Source organism: Choloepus didactylus, chromosome 15 (genome assembly GCF_015220235.1).
Source record: "Choloepus didactylus isolate mChoDid1 chromosome 15, mChoDid1.pri, whole genome shotgun sequence".
Lineage (NCBI taxonomy): Eukaryota > Metazoa > Chordata > Mammalia > Pilosa > Megalonychidae > Choloepus > Choloepus didactylus.
Genome location: NC_051321.1, coordinates 29,342,436 through 29,364,711, shown reverse-complemented (window position 1 = coordinate 29,364,711; position 22,276 = coordinate 29,342,436). Strand labels below are relative to the sequence as shown.

The 22,276-nt window shown below is 52.6% G+C and overlaps 1 protein-coding gene across 1 annotated transcript in view; it reads right to left on the bottom strand.

Annotated features, from left to right (window-relative positions):
* COL17A1 (collagen type XVII alpha 1 chain) overlaps window positions 1-22,276 on the bottom strand; it is a 46,177-nt gene that overhangs the window by 10,674 nt on the left and 13,227 nt on the right. The window contains exons 10-36 of the mRNA XM_037804511.1: window positions 21,323-21,481; window positions 20,643-20,714; window positions 19,153-19,224; window positions 18,347-18,415; window positions 17,072-17,233; window positions 16,606-16,692; window positions 15,321-15,365; window positions 14,232-14,390; window positions 13,470-13,691; window positions 13,129-13,158; window positions 12,739-12,765; window positions 11,359-11,385; window positions 11,173-11,235; window positions 10,282-10,386; window positions 9,493-9,555; window positions 8,826-8,861; window positions 8,185-8,238; window positions 7,905-7,940; window positions 7,375-7,410; window positions 6,642-6,704; window positions 5,781-5,816; window positions 5,433-5,504; window positions 4,525-4,551; window positions 3,514-3,549; window positions 1,894-1,929; window positions 1,573-1,653; window positions 449-484 (exon numbers count right to left, since the gene is read on the bottom strand). Coding sequence (XP_037660439.1) covers window positions 449-484; window positions 1,573-1,653; window positions 1,894-1,929; window positions 3,514-3,549; window positions 4,525-4,551; window positions 5,433-5,504; window positions 5,781-5,816; window positions 6,642-6,704; window positions 7,375-7,410; window positions 7,905-7,940; window positions 8,185-8,238; window positions 8,826-8,861; window positions 9,493-9,555; window positions 10,282-10,386; window positions 11,173-11,235; window positions 11,359-11,385; window positions 12,739-12,765; window positions 13,129-13,158; window positions 13,470-13,691; window positions 14,232-14,390; window positions 15,321-15,365; window positions 16,606-16,692; window positions 17,072-17,233; window positions 18,347-18,415; window positions 19,153-19,224; window positions 20,643-20,714; window positions 21,323-21,481 — 1,911 coding nt within the window. The remainder of the gene's footprint in view (window positions 1-448; window positions 485-1,572; window positions 1,654-1,893; window positions 1,930-3,513; window positions 3,550-4,524; window positions 4,552-5,432; window positions 5,505-5,780; window positions 5,817-6,641; window positions 6,705-7,374; window positions 7,411-7,904; window positions 7,941-8,184; window positions 8,239-8,825; window positions 8,862-9,492; window positions 9,556-10,281; window positions 10,387-11,172; window positions 11,236-11,358; window positions 11,386-12,738; window positions 12,766-13,128; window positions 13,159-13,469; window positions 13,692-14,231; window positions 14,391-15,320; window positions 15,366-16,605; window positions 16,693-17,071; window positions 17,234-18,346; window positions 18,416-19,152; window positions 19,225-20,642; window positions 20,715-21,322; window positions 21,482-22,276) is intronic.

Sequence of the window (22,276 nt, the reverse complement as noted above, 5' to 3'; positions counted from 1 at the left end):
TTCCTGTCTGCAGCCGAAACACCCCCAGGAATGACCGGGCCAGCGTTTCCTAAGCCCAACTGCATTTTGGCATTTGGATAAAATCGCTGGGCAGTCGCATGATTATCCAGTATTAGTCACAAGAGCCTTTGAGGCCTGTGAAAATAGCTGCGTTCGACCCCAGCCAGGGTGCCGCAGAGCCTCAAACTTTCCTCTAAGAACCTCTTTCTTAGCTGAAAGAATTCCTTCTGAAGATCCCTACCTCCTTAGAAACATGGCAGGGGGTGAGAGGAAGTGTCTCTCCTTGCAGCCAAGGTCTTGCAAGGTCTTGGGCAATGAGCCCTGTTGCCCCCCTCCTCCCTTCCCAAAATAAGCATCTCTTTTCCTTTACAGAACCTGGCCCCAGCCCCTGGGGAGGAAGTCCTCCTGATGAGCCCACGGTGGGGTGTTTTCCCAGGGCGTGACATACCTTGCTGTCCTGGGAGACCAGCTGGGCCAGCAGGGCCTGGAAATGGGGTTGAGGGGGAAAAGAATAAATAACATCTCCAGAATCTCTAGGAAGGCCCGCTGACAGGGCGGCACCTGGGTACACAGGTGCGGAGCAGTGGCCCACAGAGGTCACCTGGCTCGTTTGAGAACGATGAGCCTTTTGAGACCAGCCCCATGGTTCCCCGCCCAGCAAGAACGCCCCGGCAGACACTGGGCATACGGGGCAGGCAGGACTGCCCCCACTGACGCTGGTCCTCAGTGGCTGGGGACTTCCGAGCTCCCCCAGCACCTCTCTGTAGCGCTTACCAGGAGGGATGGCTGGTGCATGGGTGCACTGATCGGTTGTATTTAGTAACATACTTCATTTTTACATAAAAATATTTAAATAAACGATACATAACAAAATAACAGGCATTTTGGAAAAAATAGAAAAAATTATCCCCCATAATTCTTCAGCTTGTGAGCATTTTGTTTTACTTCCTTCCAGCATTTTTTTTTTTTTTTTTTGGTATCTTGTAAAAATATAGCTGTAATCTCAGAACAAATCTCAAATAATACCACTGTCTCCTAAGAACTTTCTTCAAAAGTCTTTGTATTTTCTTAACCACTCTATTGTTGGACAATTTTGGAATATTTTCTTCAAATAGACTCCTAGCATTTTTGTTGCCCTTGATGCATATTGTCACATTGTTTTTTACAAGGAGACACGAGCTCAAGGGCCGTGTATTCCAACTTGTCCCAGCTCAGAGTCTGCAGGCAAAATGGCCTGGGTCGAATCCTGGCTTTGCTGCTCACCAGCCATGTGACCGTAGGCCTTACCTGCTCGAGCCTCAGCTTCCCCCTCCATAAATGCAGAGGGCAGCACGGACTTCCCAGGGAGGGCTGGGAGGCAATGCTTGGCCAGTGCTTGGATAGGTAAGTTGTCATTGAAGGGTAACTGACCCACATCACTGTCCCGAGAAAGCAAGAGAGTTTGGCTTTCTCAGCCCCTTCTCACTCTTCACTGGGTTCCCACCCTGGGTTTCAGGAGTTGAGCAAACACCACTGTAGTCAGATGCCCAGGGCTGCTGCAATTTGGGGCAAAGTCAGGAAACGTGGACTGACCTGGGGCACCTGGTGGTCCTGGGGGTCCCATAGCTCCAGGAGGTCCCGGGGGTCCTGGGACAGTGACAGTCGACGATCCCTCTGAAAGCAGAAGGCACATGGAGGGCTGAGCCACCCTCTTGTCACTGGCGGCCGGCTGGTGCTGCTTCTCATCAGCCCAATGGCCACAGATGAGCCTCCCTGCCTCCCACGGAAGGCCTGAAGAGCTGCCCACCACATCAAGCCCAAAGCACCAGGCCTGTGGACGGGCACTACAGAGGCAGGACAGGGGCGCAACGCACAGGGAGGAAGGTAGAAGGAGCCCCTCCTGGGCCCACCTACCTGCCGTCACGATCCTGCCTGGAGCGCCCGGTTCACCTGCAGAGCAGGAAAAGGGGGAGAGCGGTAGTGTGAGGATTGATTAGCAGCTCCGTAAATCATTTTCAAGGCTTCTGACCGCATTCATTCTGGGCTCTTTTAACAAACTGGATGGGGTGTGCAGGGGTGCTAAGCACCAGGCTGTCAGCCGGAGGCCCTGCAGGCTGGAGCATTAGCTTCTTGACCCGCAGTAGCTTTGGGGAGAAGCTAGACCCAGGGAACGCCCTGTCCGAGAGCGTCGGGGTGTTTGCCTCTCTTCCATTGAGGTGGGGAAAACCGCTTGGGTGTCACCCACTCCCACAGACTCTGTCTTCCCCTCAACAGGCTACCAGGCTTCCTATCGGGAATTGTCTTGGGCAGGTCAAAGGGCAGGTGTTTGCCCACGAGCTGGAGCCGGGCTCCCAGTGCGCTCCCCGGAGAGGAGGAGCGGGGCAGACTTCAAAAGGGTTCTTGGTTGGTAAGTTGGGGAACTCTGAGTTTAACAAAGGTGAACAGATCTCTCTTCCGCCTGGTGTCTCAGAATGTTGCAAATGCAAATGTGCGTGGAAGATGTCAAAAAAAGATTTCAGATTCAACTTTCCCAAACTTAACCACCAATGGATACGTTTTTAATGACCCATCTCTCGGGAGTGTAAATCCACGGACTCAGGGAAACCAAGCGAGTAGGGCAGAGGACAGAATAGTTCCTCACATGAAGATTCTTTAGGGGCCTCTTTCCTCATTTCCCAAGGTCCATGAGCAATTAAATCAATTAAAACAGTGGGAGGATGTGCAGGGATGGTCTCTGCTCGCTCTCCAGTTGGGGGTCAAGGCCAAGAGAGGAGAAAGTCCTTGCGTTCGTTTTGTTGGGACACAATCCAGCATTAGGTCAGAGGTCCCCTCTTGTGACTGCTCAGATCTCCCCAGACATCAGGGCTCAGGAACGTGGTGTGGAAGAGTGGGACAGAGGACAGCCGCCCCCAGTGCTGTTCCTCCCGGACTTGCTCAGGGCTGGGCGTGATGCAGCAGAAGGGGACAAGGGCCCCTGTGTGCAGCTGTCACCACACTGGTCCCTCCAAACCACTGGGGATTACTTCGCCTTAGTCCTTGCACTTGGCCCCTCGCTGGGCTCTGCCTCTCGGTAAGGATCTGGTTCACGCGGTCATGCCGGAGAGTATGTGACTCAGGCCGAAGGTGTTTCCTGCCCCAGGGGACCACTCACACTGGGAGGGAACCAGGCCCGAGCCAGGGCGAGAAAGCACCAGCGGGGCATTTTAGAGAGAAACTGCTGAGAAAAGGTTTTGGGGAGGGCAGCATCTCGTCCAGGTGCTCCTGCAACAACGGGCCGGAGGCAGCAGGCATGAGGCAGTGCTCTGCTCTGTGGGTTGGGTAGCGTGTGGGGTGAGGTGGGGCTGGAGGATTCGAGGCTCAGTCGCTCAGAATGAATCCCTGGGCCGCCCACCCTCCCGGCCTTCGTGGAAGCCACTAGATGCCACTGTTGATCCAGGCTCTGCCCAGAGAGGCCCATCCTCTGGCCAATCCCCTCCTCTCCCACAGCAGTGGTTAGTGGAAAGAAAGGATGCCCGATTTGGAAAATCTACTTACCTTTAGTCCCTGGTCGGCCAGGGGTGCCTGGAAGTCCTGGCGAGATTAAAAACAAGTATGTCAGGGTGACTAACAGCCTGTGTGCCAGTGGCGCCAGCGGGAACCTGCGCTCTGCTCACTCAGTGCAGCCACCGTTGCTGATGGAGACCCTGAGGCCCTCCCAGGCCCTGCCTTCTGCTCTAGCCCAGACAGGCCCTCTGGGAGCCTCTTGTCCTGACCCCTTCTCCCTGTCTGGGAAATGGGGCAACAATTGGGCCTGAGGAAGGCAGAGGGCCACGGGCTTAGCTTTGGACTATGAGTCACCTGTAGCCTGCAAAACAGCCACCATGCCCACCTCTCCCCCAAGGAGCAGTGGCTGGGCTTCCTGCCTCCGATGCAGCACCCCTCCTCTACTCTGTCTACTCTAGTTCCCATCCTGGAGCCAGGCTGGGCCTCTAGGATTCACCACAACCGTCACCAGAAAGCATCTGAAGGATGTCACTGTGCATTCAACCTCTGGAGGCCCTGCTGCTTGGCTTTGTTTAAAATCTTTGGCTAATTTCCTTTAGGAGTTGGGGCTGGGTGTGATGACAATGTCCCATATCTAAATGGGTGCACGCTGGTCCAACTATCGGACAGACTTTAACACAGAGACTGTCTCAGAGGAACTGGGCCCTTCTAAACAAGTGAGCATCCACTTCTCGCCATGGCCGTGGGACACATGGGCCTTGGCGAATGGGACTCCTGGCCAGCAGGGGAGTCGCTGGGGGCGTGGGCCTCCTCGTGGGGCTTCCTGCACCGTGGAGAACAGGGCACAGGCAGGCAGAATCAGCGGATGATCCAGCCTCATTTCCACCAGAATGCCTTTCTAGGTTTTTCTGTGCGTATTTTTTCCTTTTGCTGCGGGGGTGGAGGGCAAAGGGGAAACTCGAAGGTGATTGCAGGGAACACATCCACTGAAGTGACCGTCCAGGCAGAAAGGGGGAGACTTGGTAGGTGGCATTTGGAGGTGGGAGTGATCCAGGGACTCACCCTGAGGTCCTTGGGGTCCTGTGAGACCTGTGGAAAATAAAACACAGGAGGGAAAAGTTGACAGATTGGAGACATCCTTAAGGAGCCACAGTCTCAGCTGCTGTAGGGGGCAGACACGCAGAGTCGAGGAGACAGGTGGGTGCCCGAGGACAGCCCATGTCGGGGCAGTCAGACTCCAGTGTCTCCCAGCGCTGGGGAAGAGCAAGTCTCAGGGCTCGGCAGCGAAGCGACCTGTCACTCTATCAGACAATGGTTCTTACCCATCTGTGGTCACAGATCCTTTCAGCATCTGAGGAGTTACCCAGAAACTCACCCACCCGTAGACCCTAACGCTGCACCCAGGCTCCTCCTCTCTATGCATCAGCCAGTGGAGTCAGACTCTCCCTGCTGCCCAGGTTACCCTGATTAACCGCCCCTTGACCCTCACAGCTTTCTTGGCTTGTTTATTTGATTTTCCTACAACCCTGGGACTCTTGTTTTTGCTTTATCTCTGGTGGAGAATCCAGCAGTGGCTTCTCTCCTGGGATGGTGGGTGTTGGAGAGGGTCCAGATATGGGCCATTGAGAGGTGGACTGGGGAGAAGTATGCAGAGGAGCAAGATACTGAGGTGATGTTCAAGTCTGCAATTTTTAAGAGAGTCCTTGCCCCTTTCTAGAACTCTTTGCTTTCAGCTGCTAATCTTCTTCTTGTAATTGCTGCAGCCACACACAGCACGAGACCTAATGCCCAGCCTCCATTGTGGCAGTTCCCTGCTGAGCTGCTGGAGGAAAATGGGATGAAGCATGTACAAGTGCATGCACACATGAGCACACACACACACGAGCACACACAAATACACATATGCACTCACACGTGCACACACACACACAAACACGTGTACTACACAGCTGTGGCCCCCTGCCCGTTACCTGGCTTTCCTGGGTCTCCGGAAGGTCCTGGTGAGCCACGGATTCCAGGCATCCCTGTAAGACCTTGTTCACCTAGAGAGTGCATGACCAACATGGAAATATTTTCCTTTTAGGAAAGCTAAAATGGCCAACAAATCTGAGCTGATGAGTTTTCAGGGCTTTTCTGACTGATTTGCTGGCAGGTAGAAAGGAGAAGGGAGAGAACAGGACCTTGCGAGTTTCCACATGATGTATGCCTCTCTGGCACTATAATGAAGGGGCCTGGGGACTGCACCCTGGGACCTGGGTGGGGCATGGAGTGGAAGGCAGGGGAGGCAGGGAGAGTGAGGAAAGGGGACGGTGACCAACCTCTCGGGCCTTGTTGTCCGTCGGGGCCAGCAGGACCTGGTAAAGCAGAACCAAAGCCCGTCAGTTACTCCTGGAGCCGTTTCAGCCACTCCCTGCTTCAGGGCAAGTTGTCTCCCAGGCGGGAGCCCCTGGTGGCCCTTTCCTGAAGGCACTGATCATGGGAGAAGCCTTGCCTTTGTTACACCTTTGGGTACCACTTCCCCCTTAACCTCTTCTCCTAAAATAGTAATTGTCTATTTTCCTGCTGAGAGCTGTTCAATGACCACCCCCCACCCCCCTTGCATCTCTAGTGCCTATCGTGGTGCTCAGCATACACCAGATGCTCAATAAATGCTTGTGGACTACAACCGAATGCCAGAGAATGCCCACAACCCTCTGCCTGGCACTCAACCCTCCAAGTCCTTGTTTCCACTCTCCCAGGAATTTTCCTAAGCTCTCGCCAAAGTGCTGTCCTTCTGTGACCCTGTCATGCATTTTCCCACCTCTTTGTATTTCTTTATGCTGGATGTGAGACCCGCCCTGGGGTGTCAGGGCTGGAATACCGGGGGTTCCAGAGCACCCCAATACTTCTCTGGCCTCCATGGGGACTGGAGAGCTTAGAGGCAGGAACAGGGGGATGGACTTACGCCCTGCCAAACCCTCCCGTAAGCAGTGAGAAACCAATGGAGGCATTTGTAGCTCTTTGAGCCCCAAAAGGGGTGCCCAGACCCCGGAAACAGCCTGTAGCTGAGACTCTTGCAGGGGGCGGGCAGGCCAGAGAACCGGAGAGGCAGCTCTGAGAAGAAGAATCTGAACTCTCTGGGGCCATGCTGACCACTCGGATGGGGCAGCCCCACTGCACTCACTTTTCGGGACACTCACCCATTGCTCCTTTAGCCCCGGGCTCACCCACAGCACCAGGCAAACCTCTCGAGCCCGGCTCGCCTGTGAAGAACAGATTAGGTGGTCAGAGGTTTGCCAGCTCTGAGAGCTTGACAATGGTAGAACAGCCCCCCACCCCTGCCCCAAGCCTGGCAGCTCCCCCACCAGAGGAGGCTGGGGTGTTAACCAGAGGCAGGGGATGCAGCTTCTGTTTTGATTTTGTGGTCAGAGCCTTCTGGCTCCTCCCCGGCAGCAAGCATGGCTTGGCCCCAAAGCTATGCCCGATCTGAAGGGGCCTGTGTTTGAGTTTTATTTCCTTGGAAAAGAAAGATAACCCCTTGCAGCCAAAGCATTCATACTATTAATTTCCTTTTAAATCAGGCAAGTTGGCAGGAGGTAAGTGGCTGAGAGGGTACAAGTGGTGCACACTTTCTGCCATGTTGGGAAGAGCTTAATTTCCCTAATCAGATTCTCCATAAGAATCGGGGACACTCATAAACTCCCTTTTCTGCCCAAATAATTTACTTTCTGGGCTATACATTCTGATGCTTGTTCGTACTTGTTTACTGCTTTATTTTATCTTGTCTCATGTTTTTTCTAGATTGCAAATTCTCTGAAGGTTTTTAGACAGGAACTCAGTCTCATACTTTTGTATTTTTTCCCAAATCCAGGGCTCAGTGGATTTACCAGAAGTCGTCAATAGAATGAAAGTAGATTCCTGCTTAGGACTCACCTGTGAGGCCTCGCGGTCCTTTCTCACCCTGGTCACCTAAAACAGACATGGAGGGAACAGGGAGGAAGCATCGGTGGGGAGCAAGGAAACAATCTCACCCCCAGTAACAGGGATTCCCACCCCCCACCCCCAGCCCAGTGATAGGTCTCGTATTTGAGAACTAATCTCAGGCTGGTTAGCAGGATATTGGTCAGAAAAAGCCAGAGGAGCAAGTGTGAGCTCCCCCAGGGTCAGGTTTCCCCACAAACAGACCCCTCCTGCCCCTGGCTGTTGCAGATGCCTCCACTTCTGATCCTCACCACCCCGAGGACTACTCAACCACGGCTCTGTGATGCTGGGCAGTCGCTTCCCCTCTCTGTGCCTTGGTTTCCCTATCTGTGAGGTTGGACTAGAATAAACTCTTGGCTCCCTCCCGGCTCCAGAGGCCAGGGGCCAGAATCACGTGCATTCTCAGACCCTGGGACAGGGGTCACTTCTGGAGTCTCAGGAGTCAGACAGACAATGGTGTATAGCAGTGGGAAGCAACACACCTTTGGGTCCTGGTGGTCCCATGGGCCCTTTGTCACCTGAAAAGGAAAGGGACACCTTGGTGAAGAAGCCCTGGAGAAGAGACCAAGGAGGGGCAGTGTCTGTCCCTGAAGACAGGCCCCCTTCCATCCCCCACTCTCCTGCCCCTCACTCACCTGCCGGCCCACACAGGCTGCTGGCCGTGTCCACTGGACCCTCTCTGTCCCCCTAGACCCCTACGCTTGAGTGAGAGGCATATACAGGATGACATCCCCTTCCTCCCAATCCCTTCCCCCAGCTTACCTCTGACACCAGGGAGACCCACTTCACCTCGGGGCCCTTGGAGACCTGCAGTACCTGCCAAGCAGAGGAAACCATGCAGTGGATGAGTTTAGCCAACTTCGGCAGGCAGGGTGCAGGCAGACACACACACACACACACACACACACGCACAGGCACCCTGGATTAAAGTCAAAGGGCTGCTTTCCACAGGCTCCTCCTCCCCACATCCCTGCTAAATCATCTTGGTCCGGGTTCCTCCCTCGCGTCTGCCGGTTACCAGGCCCTGGGCATAAGGGCACCTCACCAGACCCTGGTGGAGAAGTTGGCTCACTGTCTAGTGTGGGCCACAGCTCAAATCTCCCAAGACAGCAGGGTGAGCTCCTGGCCCGTAGGGAATGAGGCAGAGGCAGGCACTTTGCTCAGGGGAAGGCAGGATGGGGACTTCCTGCTGCTGAAGATGCTGGAGGGTCTCATGCCCCCAAGCCAGGATCGGGGTACCCAATCTCGGCTGCAGGGGGCACATAAGTATGGCCTTGAGTTTTGTGTCTCCAGGAAGTCCTATTTATAATTGCTTCTTTTGCTTTAAAAGTGTTTGTTTTCCTTTTGATACCCCTTTCTTTGGCCCAGAAACAGCAGATATTTACAAGCAGAAGCACACACACCTGGAGGACCCTGAGGTCCAGGAGAACCGCTGGAGCCTGAGAAGGAAGATGAGACAACAGTTAGCTGAGGGGTCGGACACAGGACAAGGACATCTGAGCCCACGAACTCCCAAGGGCAGGCGGGGGGCGGTGTCGGGGTGCACACTGCCCTCACAGTGACCCCGGAAGCTGGCAGCTCTAGGAGTGACCCAGTGCAAATCCCTCCTTAGGTAGGAAGCTGCAGCTGGGTTGGATCGAGAGGCCCCCTGCTCCTCCCCCTTTAGAGGAAGACATTTGGGCTGGCGTAAGGAGTGGGGAGGAGGAGGTGGCCAGAAAGGCATCGAACTGTGAGAAAGTCCCTTCTCCCTGGACTGTCCAGACTCATTGCTTTTGAAGGTGTTCATGGGACCCCTGGCAGCTGGTGGAACTGTCTGACTTGTGATTTCCTGAAGGTTCCATCCACCCACTTAGGGTCCACATAATGGCCTCTGGACAGGGAGATGTGACCCTCAATCCCACTGCTGGGCCAAAAATACAGCCCCCATCCTGACCTCCCAGGGCTCCTTTGCAGGGGGAGTGGTCTCTGGGCCCACTGCCCATGCACGGGCCTGGGCCAGGGTTGGGGGCTGTCAGGGGTCCCAGCGCCTGGGCTTGGAAAACTTGGCCACTGTCCTGGCACGTGACTCACCTTTGGGACCCACAGAACCTGGGACACCAGGTGGGCCCTGCAGACCTGGTTCACCAGCATCCCCTGAGGAGAAACGGAAGAATGAACATTTGAGGAGAGTCCCCGGTTTGGCCGCCCTCCCAGACCAGCTGCATCATTTGGACGCAACATCTCCCAGGCTGTGGGGGCCTCTGTCAGGTCACTAATTCCCCGGTCGCTGCCACCCCAAATGGCTGCTGCGGGTTCCTAGTGTCCGTTTCTACCCCAGGGCCATGGGTCCGGCCCCTAGTGGGCTCTCACTAAATACCTAGTGACTCCTTGGATAGGCATTTTTAGAGCAAGTGGAGCTGAAAGTCAGGCTGCCTGCTGACAATCTCTTGACATTGAGTGAATTTCTGGTGTTTGTGTTTGGTTTCCTCTGATTAGGGCAGTCTCATGGTTAGGAATTGAATTTCAAAAGCCTCACAGCCCTCTGCAGGGCTGGGTCTGTGTCTCTGGGGATTTCTCTGCCTCGGTGCCTGCCTAGTTCCAGGCCTGTACCCCACTCAGCCCTCTGCTCTTGTCTTAGCCTTAACTTCCCACCCTCCTCCCCTCCCGCTCTGGGTACACTGCTGCTCCCTGAGGCCAGTCTCTCTGTGGGCTCAGAGCAACCGGCAGCCAGAATTGAACCCCACTGTTAGGCCACCGTCTCCGCAGGCCCAGCCCGGACCCTGGCCCAAGGCAGGTGCTAATAAAGGTTACCGAAGGAAGGAGGGAGGGAGGAAGATGGAAAGAAGGAAGGAAGTAGCTGGTTTCAGAATTGCCTCTTACCTCTGTCTCCTTTCTCTCCAGAGCCAGGAGGCCCTGGCTCCCCACGAGGTCCTGGGGGACCTTCTCGCCCTCTCTGGCCCATGGGTCCCTCCATGCCAGGCTCTCCTAAGGACAGGAAGGGCCAGCCCCGGGATTATGATCCCATGTCCCAGCCATGGCCCTCACAGGCAGCATCTCACTGGCAAAATGCGTGCCTGGGGCCTCTTTGCTGCCCTCCCTGCATCTATCCTTGCCCCCCAGAAGCCAGAGGGATCCCTTTAAACTGTAAGTGGATTGTGCCCCACCTCTGCTCCAGTCCAGCAAAAGACTTCTCAACCCCCTCAGAGTTAAAGCCAGTGTCCCTACAATGGCCTCCTAGGCCCCGCAGGATCTGCCTCCCCCACTGCTGACCTCTGGGCTCTCGGCCTCCCTCCTCTGCCCCAGCCCAGAGGCCCCCTCACTGCTCCTCGGCCAGGCCTGGCACACTGTACGCCGGGAGACTCTTCCTGGGCTACTCCCTCTGCATGGAGTGCTCCCCTCAGATGGCCGCCAGCCTTGTTCCCTCACTGCCTGTGCGTCTTGGCTCAGTGGGGCCTTCCTTGACTCCCTGTTTAGAGGTAAACACCCCTCAGCCCTCCTGACTCCCCTGCCAGGCTCTGACTTCCTCATATCAGCAATCACCCCTAACGCGTTGTAGACTTCACTTCTTTACCATATTTACTGTCTTTCTCCCCCACTGAAATGTAAGAGCCATGACAACAGGAGTTTTTCTGCTTTGTTCACTGATCCCTCCCCAACACCTAAAATAGTACCTGGTCCCCAGCAGGCACTTAATACGTGTTTACTGAACGAACGAATGAATGAATAAATGGATGGATGGATCAATGGATGGATTGAAAAGGTGGTTCTTACCCATGCTGCCTTTTTGCCCCTTTGGTCCTTCTGGACCCGGATGGCCTAAGAGACCAGGGATACCTGCGGATACACGAGAATACCTCAGTCTCCGTTTCCCTCTGTTCTGCTGGGGTTGCAGAAGCCCACAATCCCAGGAGCACCATTTCTTAGAGTGAGTCAGGGAGGCCGCCAGAGGTTACATACCTGGAGTCCCAGGTAGCCCCCGATCTCCTGTGGAAGCAGAAATGAAAGAGAGAAGTCAGCCAGAGCACTCAGGCCCAATTCTCTAAAGGAGCTGCCAGAGGAATTCAAGCAAGTTTGCCAAATTTAGCAAGTAAAAATACAGAGTGCTCAAATTTGAATTTCAGATAAACAGCAAATACATTTCTAGTATAAGTATGTCCCATACAAAATTTGGGATATACTTATACTGAAAAATTATTTGTTGTTTATCTCAGTGTCCTTATTTAACTGGCTGTCCTATATTCTGTCTGGCAATCCCAGACTCAGGGGCTGCAGAGCCATCATGGTCAGGAGGGGTGTGGCCTCCAAGCTGGGGTGCTGGGGCAGGAGCCCAGGGGTGTCTGTGAGGTGGGAGGGGGGAGGATGGGTCATGAAGAGAAGTAGGGGACCATTATAGGAACCCCAATTCCTGCACTGGGGTGTCCTGGGAAGGGGGGTAGTGGAGCCGCAGAGAGGGACAAACTTTCCATGTAGAGTAGTGGTTCTCAGTGTGGACCATGAACCCCAGAACCTGGGGTGGTTGAGAATGCAGACTCCTGGACCCACCCTCACCTGCTGAATCAGAGGATCCAAGAGTGGGATCCAGAATCTTCTGGCAATTTCTATGCACATTCAAGTTTGCAAACCTTGATCAGTGAGATCAAGGAGAACTGCTCTGTGGCCAGTTGAGGGATTGGAAACCTCCTCCCTTCCCACATGCCAGTCCTATCCATGGTTAAATCACTTTTCAGTTTCCTCCAGCACACAGGCCTGTGGGGAGACTTTTCCTGTGAATATGGCCCCCTTAAAGTCCCCTAAAGGCAGGCAGCATTGTGCCTCCTGATTCTCAGTTCCTCATTGCTGGGTTGCTCCCGAAGCCCCCTCGGCTGTGACTTTTGAGAGCAGCCTGAGCACCAGAATGGTGGTTCCAGCCTGGTCCATCAGAATTAACTTGGCAGGTACAATCCCAGCGAGTCTGATTCAGAGGTCTGGGACAGAGCCCAGGAATCCATGGTGTTAGAAATCTCCCTGGGGGGTTGTGGTGTGGCAGCTCCCCAGAATGCCCTTCAGAGCCTGGGGAGACGAGGGTCTTGACAGAAGCCACTTCAGGGTCACTGTCCGGGCGGGGGTCCCTTGAGCCCTGGGAAGGGGCCAGGGCCAGGGCTGCACCAGAGCTGGGGAGTCCTGCTGTGGCGAAGCCCCTCCTCCAGCAAAAGCACAAGGGACTGTGGGCAGCTGTGCTCCCCGTGGGTCCCTCCACAGAGAGATGTCAGGAACGGCGTGAGGCGGCATTTCCTATCTATTCTTTAAACCATCAACCCTCACAAATATTTAAGGTAAAATTCTCCATGTTATATTTACCTTTAGGGCCAGGACCTCCCATGTCACCTGAAATCAGAAAATATGAAAAACTGTGAGATAAGACCCCAAGGACCTCCTCTCCCTAGCATTTTAAAACCATTTAACAACACGTAAAGCCACATTCACAGTGAGGAGATGTGCAGTGTGGCTCTCTCCGTCCCCTTCAATATCTCTTGGGCTTCCCTTAGATGATGTAAAGATTCCTTCCCGTTCTGAGGTGTTCTGATTGTAAAGCTAATTCCCAACTCTCCTAACAGTTACCCTAAGACCTTCTGGTTCCTCATCCTTCACTTCGGACAAAAGAAAAAAACACGTTTTCCAATCCACCCAGAAAATTGGGCTCCAGTTTCGGGAAATGAGAGCAGTGAAGGGCTCAAGCCACCACAATACCTTTAGGGCCGGGGCTTCCCAGTAGATTTCCTGCAAGAGAAAGTAAACCCTGAGTTAGCATCACACCTTCTGTGTCCCTCAGGCACCGTGTCGTATGGTGGGAAGAAACAAGTCGATGAGTAGGAAGCAGATTCCAACCCCTTCTAGTTGTGCGATTTTGGGCAACTTGCCTTTCCAGATTTCAGTTTTCCTAACAGGAAAACTGGGTCACAGTACCGGTCCCCTCTGCCTCTCGGGCTGCTGAGAGCATGAAAGGAGGCAAGAGGCTTGCCAGCACCCCGAATGGGGCACGGAGCTGCACGGATGCCCAGGCCCTGGCGATCTGGGGGGAGCATGCTCACCGCTTTTTTGTTCCATCATCAGCTTGTCCCTCACAAATATCCAAAGCGCCTCCTGATTGTAGCCATACAGCCCGTCCGTGCCCAGGCCTGCTCCTGCCCCGGGCGCGATGCCCAGCAGTCGGTCCTTGCTGCTCCGCTCCAGCTTCTCCTCGAAACTGATCATGCTAGTCTTGAATCTCTCCAGTTCATCCACGCGCGCCTTCAGCTTCCTCACCTCCTCCGCTGGATAAAAGATAAAAGGGTCTGGGTCCAGCACCTTTTAAAACACTCGTTCTTCCTGGGGAGACTGAGCTGGGGTTTCAGAAACCAAGACAGAGTCTTAAGGCAGCCTGGCCTTGGGGGAAAAACAGACAAGGCTGGACTGGGACTCAGTCTTCCCATCTGAGAGGGGCAGAAAAGTCACCCCATCTCACCCTGAGACATGGTATGAGAGCCAACAGAGCAAGGGATATGGGTGCTCTGAAAAGGTTAAAGAGAAAAAGGCTAGGAAAAGCATGACATTATTTTGGGTAACCAAATGCTGAGAGCACATTTCTATGGGGGAGAGAGCCTGGGGTGGGGAATCAGGAGATGGATTTGAATACCGACCCAGCCACTACCCATGACCTTGGCCAGGTGTCTCCCAGGGCCTCAGTTTCCTCATCTGCACCAACAAGTGGTCGGCACTGGCGATCTCCAGTGAAGGCGCCATGCACCCGGACACTTGGGCCCATTCCCGGACCCCACCCCCCGCAGGGGCCGCCTGACACCCCCGCCACGTACCCAGAGCAATGAGGCCGAAGAGCAGCCCCAGGAGCAGCAGCCAGGTGAGAAGCAGGCCCAGCAGCCATTTCCACCAGCTGCAGCAGTTGCCGCAGGGACACCAGGCAGGCCCGGCCCCCCATGGTCCCCCGCTGCCCCCGTGGTTGTAGCCATGGATTTCTGTGGAAGAAAGGGGAAGGGTGATGCCAATCCTAGAGGCTCCTGCTGTCTTCCCTACACATTCTCTGGCTTTTGGTGATTTCCTGTGGCCCTGAGCGAATGTGCGTGGGGGCTTTGATGTGTCTGAGCAGCTCCATGAAGAATGGGGCCGACTCCCAGCATGATCACGGGGCTGGTCAAGAGCAGAGGTCTGACAATTCTGGGCTCAAGCCACTAACCTCTCTGTTTCCTTTTTTTACTAGATGGGGTTAAAAAGAGTATCTACTTCATAGATAGGAATATAATTAGCAGAGGATGTAGCATATGGTCTATGATCTGTCATAACCTCCTGCATGCTATTAGGCCCAAACCTAGAGTGTTCCCATCTCCATGTTTCCGGTCACAAATTATACCCAGCATCTAAACAGTGCCCAATAATTATTAATTTTTAATGAAAAGAGTATTTAGTTCTCTAAAATGGGATGCAACTTTGGAGGATTGTATGTTGTGTGAATATATCTCAATAAAATTGCATTAAAAAAAGAAATAAAATAAAATAAAATAAAAAGGGCCATAAGCCTTGTCCCACCCTCATTCTGAGGCTGTGGCAGAAAGGCTGGCGCTAAGCCTCTGGAAAGTATAAAGGGCTAGAGATGGGCCTGGGCTGAGCGTCATCTTGTTGGGAGGTCCTGTAAAGACCCAACAGTCACTCTGCTATGTTGCTTCTGCCAAGTTGGGAGACCCCATACCTAAGAGCAGGCAGTGGGTGCCCAGCAGGGGTGGCAGACCTGGGAGGTGCCATCCCCCAGGCTCAGTTCCTTCTGCCGCCGGCTGCAGAAGCTCTGGAGAGCTAGGTGGCTCATTTGTGCACTGCTTCCAGGCCATCTGTCCCCTCTACCCTAACCAGCCCCATCAGCTCCTGTCCCAGCAGGACCCGCCGTTCTCACCCACCTGTGGAGTTGGCCTTGCCCTTGGTGGACACAGTCTTCAGGCCTCCTGAAAGGACAAACACGGAGGACACAGATTTTCACCTGAGCTTTTAAACTGGAGGAGGCCCCAAGACTCGCCTGCCTTGATTTTGGGTAGGACTTTAGGTAAATCTGCCCTGGGCACCTTGCAGCCGGGCCAAGTACAGGCACGTCCCTGCAGTCGTCACTAACCTGGTGTTTGCTATAGTTACATCGATGAAGATGTTGTTGGGCAAACGAGTCGTGGTGGGGAAAGCCCGAGTGTTTTAACCCTCTTGAGATCTTACACCCTTAAAGCCCAAACATTTTCGGAGGTCTATGTTAGGGGTGGCATTTGCATTCAAACAATAAGCAAGCTTGTAGGAAGCGACTTGATTTCCCGGTTAAGGCACTTAGAAGACAGATGCGCCACCTGGGAAGGAGGGACCTGAACAGCAAGCCTGGGCTTGGTAGCGTGTGCTCCTGGGTCTCCCACGCTATTTGAAAATTGTTTGTGGCCAAGTGTAGCATTTTCTGAGAGCATTTTCAATGGAAAATTGTTCTTCAGATTCTGAAAAAGGTCTTTTGACTCAACAGCCCCACCTCCACCCCTAAAAGGGAAAGAACCGCTAGCTACCTTGGAAGATTCTCTTAGAGTCAGGCTCCAATGTGCCCCGTCAGGATTGTAACTGATTTAATTTACATTTATTTTTAAATGTTGTAAGGCCTACCTTTTCCCTTCATTTACTGCTCTCCCTATAATTGGTGATTTAGAGAGGACCTACAGGACGCAGAGGATGTGAGAAAATGCAATTATCCAAGAAAAATCCAGATATTTGGAAAGGAAAAAGAACTAAAGCTAGCATGTACTTTTCAAAGCATTTTCTACTAGTTCTGAAAAATATGGGATGGTGAATGAAGTGAGAAAAAAATACCGCTGTGGACTTTAAAAGGGCCAGGGGAAGGCTTTTTTCCTTCAGTCAGGTGCATACCAATCACCTGGGGAGCTACCCTGCTTGGCTGGTGACCTGCGGGCAGGGGGTAAATGCCAGAAGTGCTGGGTGACTGGTCGATGGGACGCCTTCCCACCTGCAGATTTACAGGATCTTTAACCAACGAGCAAAAGCCCCCCTTGCCAGACTGAGTGGGGCTGGGGCTGAGGCTGGGAATCAGCGCTGCCTTTACCGCTGGTGAGAGACCACACCGGGAGAAGCGAGGTCTCAGGGGACAAATAAATGAAGGGGGGATTGGCTGAAGTCAAGGTGGACCATTGCCAGATGTGTTCTTACCATTAGCTTCAGATTTGTCAGCAGTGTAGGTGTCAGCACTGTAGGCAGCCTGCTTTTCTTTTTTTAGGGTGTCCTCTGAAAAAGAAGCTGTGCACAGAATCCATGATAACCCAGTATATTCTGCCCACTTGGCCCCCTGCTTCCTCTCCTCTCCTGCTTTGGGAGGTCCAGGGAAGCCTGGTAAAAAGAGAGCAGCTTTCCTGGGGCTCGGTCCTCCCACCTGTGCTTGTGGTTAGGGACCTGCTGTTGCTCAAAGGCCCCTCGTGGAGGAGATGGCCTGAACCTGCCCTGCTCGTCTGCATTCCAGGCAGGTGCTGGGACACTCAACTCGGGCAGGCATTTTTCATCTCAGCGGGATGACTATGGTTTCATTATTAAAATGTCTCAAACCACCGTGCTGGGACATTCGGTCTCCTACACCATCTGCCTTTCTCCTGAAACCCGAGGCTCGCAGGCTTGCACGCACTTGCAGCGATGCTGGCCGGGGAGGCGGTGAAGACCTTCCCGCTGTCCTTGTTCATGATCAGCAGCTCCATCTCCTTCTTGGCAGGCACACTGTCTTTCTCCAGGATCAGGAACTTACAGTCCTTGTGCAAAAGGTCATCATTCTGGACACTTTTGGTGCAAGCTGGAGAGGAAAGAAGTGGGTGAGGAGGAAAGGAGAGGTGCCAGGGCGTGGGTAGCCGAGAAAGAGAGGAGAGAAGGAAGGAATGAACACAAGAAGGAGAGGAGGGGAAAGAGAGAGGTTAGTGGGTATGTGCGTCTCCTGCTCTCGTGGGCAGTGGTTACTATGAAGCTTCCCAGGAAGCAGACACATGTCCCCTGCTTGGCAGGGCCTGGCCACCAGGTGGTGGGGTAAATGTCAGAAGCCCTGGGCAGCTGGTCTATGGGATGCCTCCCCACCTGCCGATTTGCAGGATCTTTATCAAATGGGCAAAAGCTCCCCTTTGTCAGGCAGGCCCTTCTTTAATTAACTTGGTGGGTTCATTTTTATCCTTCAGGTCTCAAATGTTACCTCCTTGGGGAGACTTTTGCTGACTGCTCCTTCCCCAGCTAAAGTACTCCCCCCCATACATACACACACTCCTATCTCTATCACATCACCTTATTTCTTCCCTTAAAGCATTTGTCATTTTCTGTAATTATCTTGCATGCTTGTCTACCTGTTTATTATCTGTCTCCACTGGAATTGTTGACTTGGTGAGGACAGGGATCTGGCCTGTCTTGCTCATCCCTCTACTCCAAGAACTTAAAACGGTGTTTGTCCAACATAAAGCAGGTGCTCAGTAAATGTTTTTTGAATGAAAGAATGAATGGTTGAGTGGAAGGAAACACACCAGCATCAGGGTAGTCAAGGAAATAGTCTACAATATGGTGTCAGAAAGATTCTATAGAAAGTAGGGAGGGTGCCTGGCAGCTTCTGGGGGGCTCCCTGGCTCTTGTGATGGGTTTATGCAGCAGGAGAAGGCCAGGGGCTGCCAGACAAGGGCGGTAGTGGCCCGAGTGTTGTGCCTGGTCTTAGGCAGGTGTGGCAGGTGGAGCTTCCTGCCCCCTTGGACAAGACAGGTGTTCATCTTGGCTCACTCATGGGAACATCTGAGAGACCCTTGGGTGAGTCGCATTTGTGGACTTCAAACCACCAATAGGGTTATATCCCCTTCTCCAGTTTGCCATGTGTCCACCCTGGAGCAGTGCCCCCAGTGTGCCAGCATGAACCCCAGGAGCTGGGAGAAGCACTCACCGGCAGAGGTGGACATGCCAGTGCTCACAACAGCAGGGCTCTGGGCTGTGTTTTTCTTCCCACTATACGCTGCAAGAGAGAACCACGGAGTGAGGTTGGCCAACCCTGGGCAGGTGGCCCCACATAGCATAGAAGCAGCCTGATCTGCTCTGGCAGAGAGGCAGCCTCCCCAGGGGAGAAGAACTCAATGTAATCAGCACTCTCCAGCCCTGGGAGCAGCAATGAGGGTTCAGATGGAGCCTTCTTTGGTACAATCCTCCTCATCCTTCTAGGCCTATCCCAAAGGCACCTCCTCCATGAAGTCCTCCTAGACCCTCATGCATCTCCTTCCCTACTGAACTCCTACAGCCCTTAAGAAGCTGCTCTGCACAATGCATCACTTAATTTATGTTATCCTCTATGATCCTTTAGTCATTTCATAGACTTAGACTTTCTACCCCAACTAAACAATAAACAAGTTGAGGGCAAACACAGCCTCGTGTCTCTTTTGCACCAACCCCACCCCCATCCCCCAAAGAGATGTTTTCATAGGGGCAGCAACCTCAGGTTTGTGCCATAAAATCAACCAGATGATTGATTTTCTACACCAGTGTGCAGTAACAATGGGTTTAACTTAGGTCTGACCCAGCAAGGTTGACATCTCTAGATCAGGGTGGGAGGCAGCTGTTTCTTTGGAGGGAAAGGTCAATTGATTTTTAGGGACATGTTGGTCCCTCTAATTCAGATGCTGAAAAGGAATATTGTAAATTATAGCTGCAAAGAGTTGTTACTCTCCATCCCCTAAGCTCCAATCCTGGGTTACTGACCTGTGGAAGTAGTAGCCATGCTGTGGGACAAGGCAGGTGAACTGGGGGCCAGGTTGTTCTGCATGCCAAACACTGTGAAAGGAATTGAGGGAGGATGGCTGAGTACAAGTTGCAGTGCAAAGGGGAAGCCCCTTAACTGCTTTCAGGATAAAGACTTTTGCATGTGATAGAGGTTCCCAGACCTTCTCGGTTCTCGGAACACTTAGCATCTCAGTAAGTTTTTTATGGGCTCACACCTGCCCATCCCCAGTTCCATCCTGCAGTTCCATTTATTGAGTATTTAGGATCACACAACTTAATAGCAATAGTTTGCATAGACTTGCTGTATCCCTTGAACATTTAAACTATCCCAGGGGGTCCCTGTTCACAGCAGCAACCTGGGGGCCTTGGGGCCTTGGTGCACAGTGTGGGGACGGTGGGCATACAATGCAGGCACAGCGGGGGCTGGAGAGGCACTGGCTTGGCAGACACCCAATTTTCCCTTCAACTCCTCTTTCTCCTGACTTAAACACATGAAATGCCTCTCATCCCCATTATGATTTGAAGGGGTGGTTGTTTATTACTTTTTGTTTTGTTAATTTGCAGAAGCTTGTTCCTCCCTAGTCAACAGCTTCCATTATTCCATCCTATCTAGTGTGGGGGGAAAAGTATCATGGATCCAATATCAGACCCCTTGCGATCTGACTCAGTCAGGACTTCACAAAACAAAAGCAGCGAAGATATCCAAAAAAAAAGAAGTAAAGCATGACCTCTGGGTCTCCAGTCAGCTGAAGTCTTGAAAATTAGAATACTAAATTTGCACCAGCAAATATGCCAGCCAAGTAAATAAGGAAGGCCCACATCATTATATTTATTAGCCATGATATCACAGGGAGAAGGCAGATTCCTTTAAAAAGCATGGTAACTCTTTATACATTAAAAAGATGGTAACTTAAAAAAATAAGCTGGCAACTTACTTGCACACAGGTTGTCACAATGCATGTGGAAACGTAGTGAATAAATATTTCTGTAAAATGGTTACATGTTTGCCTTGGAAGCTGTGCAGTAACTTTATTTGAGCCCTCAGTGAACTACTACTGTATTTATAACTGTTTACCTCAGTTCAAAAGACTTAAAATAAAATCCTTCTAAATTAGCAATGATTTTCACCTGAAAATATCTTAAGCTATTACCCACTTAAACATTTTACTTCCATTTCTCCAAAACTCATGGACAATAAAGGGGCCGGCGTAGAATAAGCACTCCAGCCTCTGTCCTCCCACCAGCCCCTCCTGAGAACTCTCCCTCGGGGCCTGCGTGCTCTGTGGCCAACGGCAGGCCCGCGCCTCCTGCCTGCCCCGTGGCTTCTGTTTCTGCATCGCAGTATCCGGGGAGGAAAGTCATCCGCTCTGGAGTAGAAAGGATGTCTTCTGGGAAACCATTCTATCTCCTTCCCAGGAGGGAGCATCTGTATTTCCAAGCAGATAGCCAGGAGGGTGGTGAGCACTGACCTGAGGAGCAGGTGCTGAGGCCGGGAAGCAGGGTGGGAGAGCAGGAGGCCACGTTATTCGGGACGCCAAAGACTGCGGGGAAGAACGCCGGTGAGAGGGCCGTCCCGCCCCAGCAGGGCAAGGGCGCGGACACCACAGAAGAACCAGAAGGAGCGCCAGGACTGAGCTTTTATGCTTCGTTAAATTTTTGTTTTTACAAAAAACTTAGGCTCTTGTCTTGCAGCAGAGAATCAAAGCACTAGTCTCTGGTGTGCCTCGGGTCATAGCCCAGGGGTGATCTTAGCTCTGTGAGACCTAGAGTGGACATTGGGTCCAGCCAAAGGCTCTCAGATGTTAGTAACCCCATTTTACAGAGAAGGCATCTGAAGCCAAAAGAAATGCAACAATTTGTTTGAGGTCATATAATTAATTCATGTGAAGTGAAACTAGGTTTTCTGTATCCATTTTCAGTGTCTTTTTCTGATACATTGTGCTAGATATTCTTCTCTATAGGGGACCCACCAGGAGAAATACTTTATAGAATGAATTGAAGTGAGGTGTCGGGGAGAAAATCTTGGAACATTTGACCACAAAAAGCCTCTCTTGGCAGCCCTGGAGATGGTAAACTTCCAAGCGGTCATTCAGCTCTAGAGTAAAGGCGTTGAGGTTCGGGGACGGGTGGGCTCTGTGCTGTCACATACCTGATCCTGCCGAATAGGCATTGGTGTTGAGCAGGGATGAGCTCTGGGCTGTCATGTTGTTGTGATAGGTCCCCATGGACGACCCCGCGGGCAAGGTGGAGGACCACACGTGGGAGGGGAGGTTGGCGTCCAGGATTGTGGTGTCGTAGGTGCCTGAAACTGGAAACAGGTACATGCACATACATGCACACAGACAAGTGACAGACAAATCAACATTCTGCACTAAGGCAACCAGTTCATCTCGGTTTTCTGGGGTTTTCCTGGTTTTAGCACTAAAGGTCCCACCTCCTGGAAACCCCCACTGGCCCAGGCAGACCATCCTCTTCTGCCTGAAATTTCAGAGCTGGCAAAAACTTGATTTCTTAGATTAGAAGTTGTTCCTGGCTCTTGGTAAACTTTGATGTAGCTAAATTTTGCTTTGGAGTCCACCCATTTCTCCTTCTAAACCCCTCTCCCCATCTCCTGGTGTGCTGTCCCAAACAATGGTCTTACTTTCAACCCGCTGCTGACTCCTCCACCTTCAAAGATGCCAGGGAGCACCTCTCTCAGAAACAGTGATTGAGACCCTAGAAGCAAATCTCCCACAGTAGAATCCCAGGCACTACGTAAAGTGCAGGGTGTATGTGTGGGCCGAGGGCCCCTCGGTTCTGAGGCCACACGCACGACTGGAAGCTTTCTCTGAGTAAACACGCCTACAATGTTCCTATGTGCCAACCAGATACAAGGGGCATATTCTGCATCTGAGAGGGGGTGTCCATGCCCCTTCATTTCTGAAGCCAATTCTGCCTGTTCCTTATATGAGAGGGAGCTGGCCACACAGGTCATAGGTTTTGGTTTTATCTTACAAAACAAAAGGAAGATCACAGTATCCTGCATTTCTCCAGTAGTGAATGAGAAGAAAGCTTGATGTCAGAGCAGACCTGACTTCTTTCTTTCTCTCCCTCCAAGGCTTTG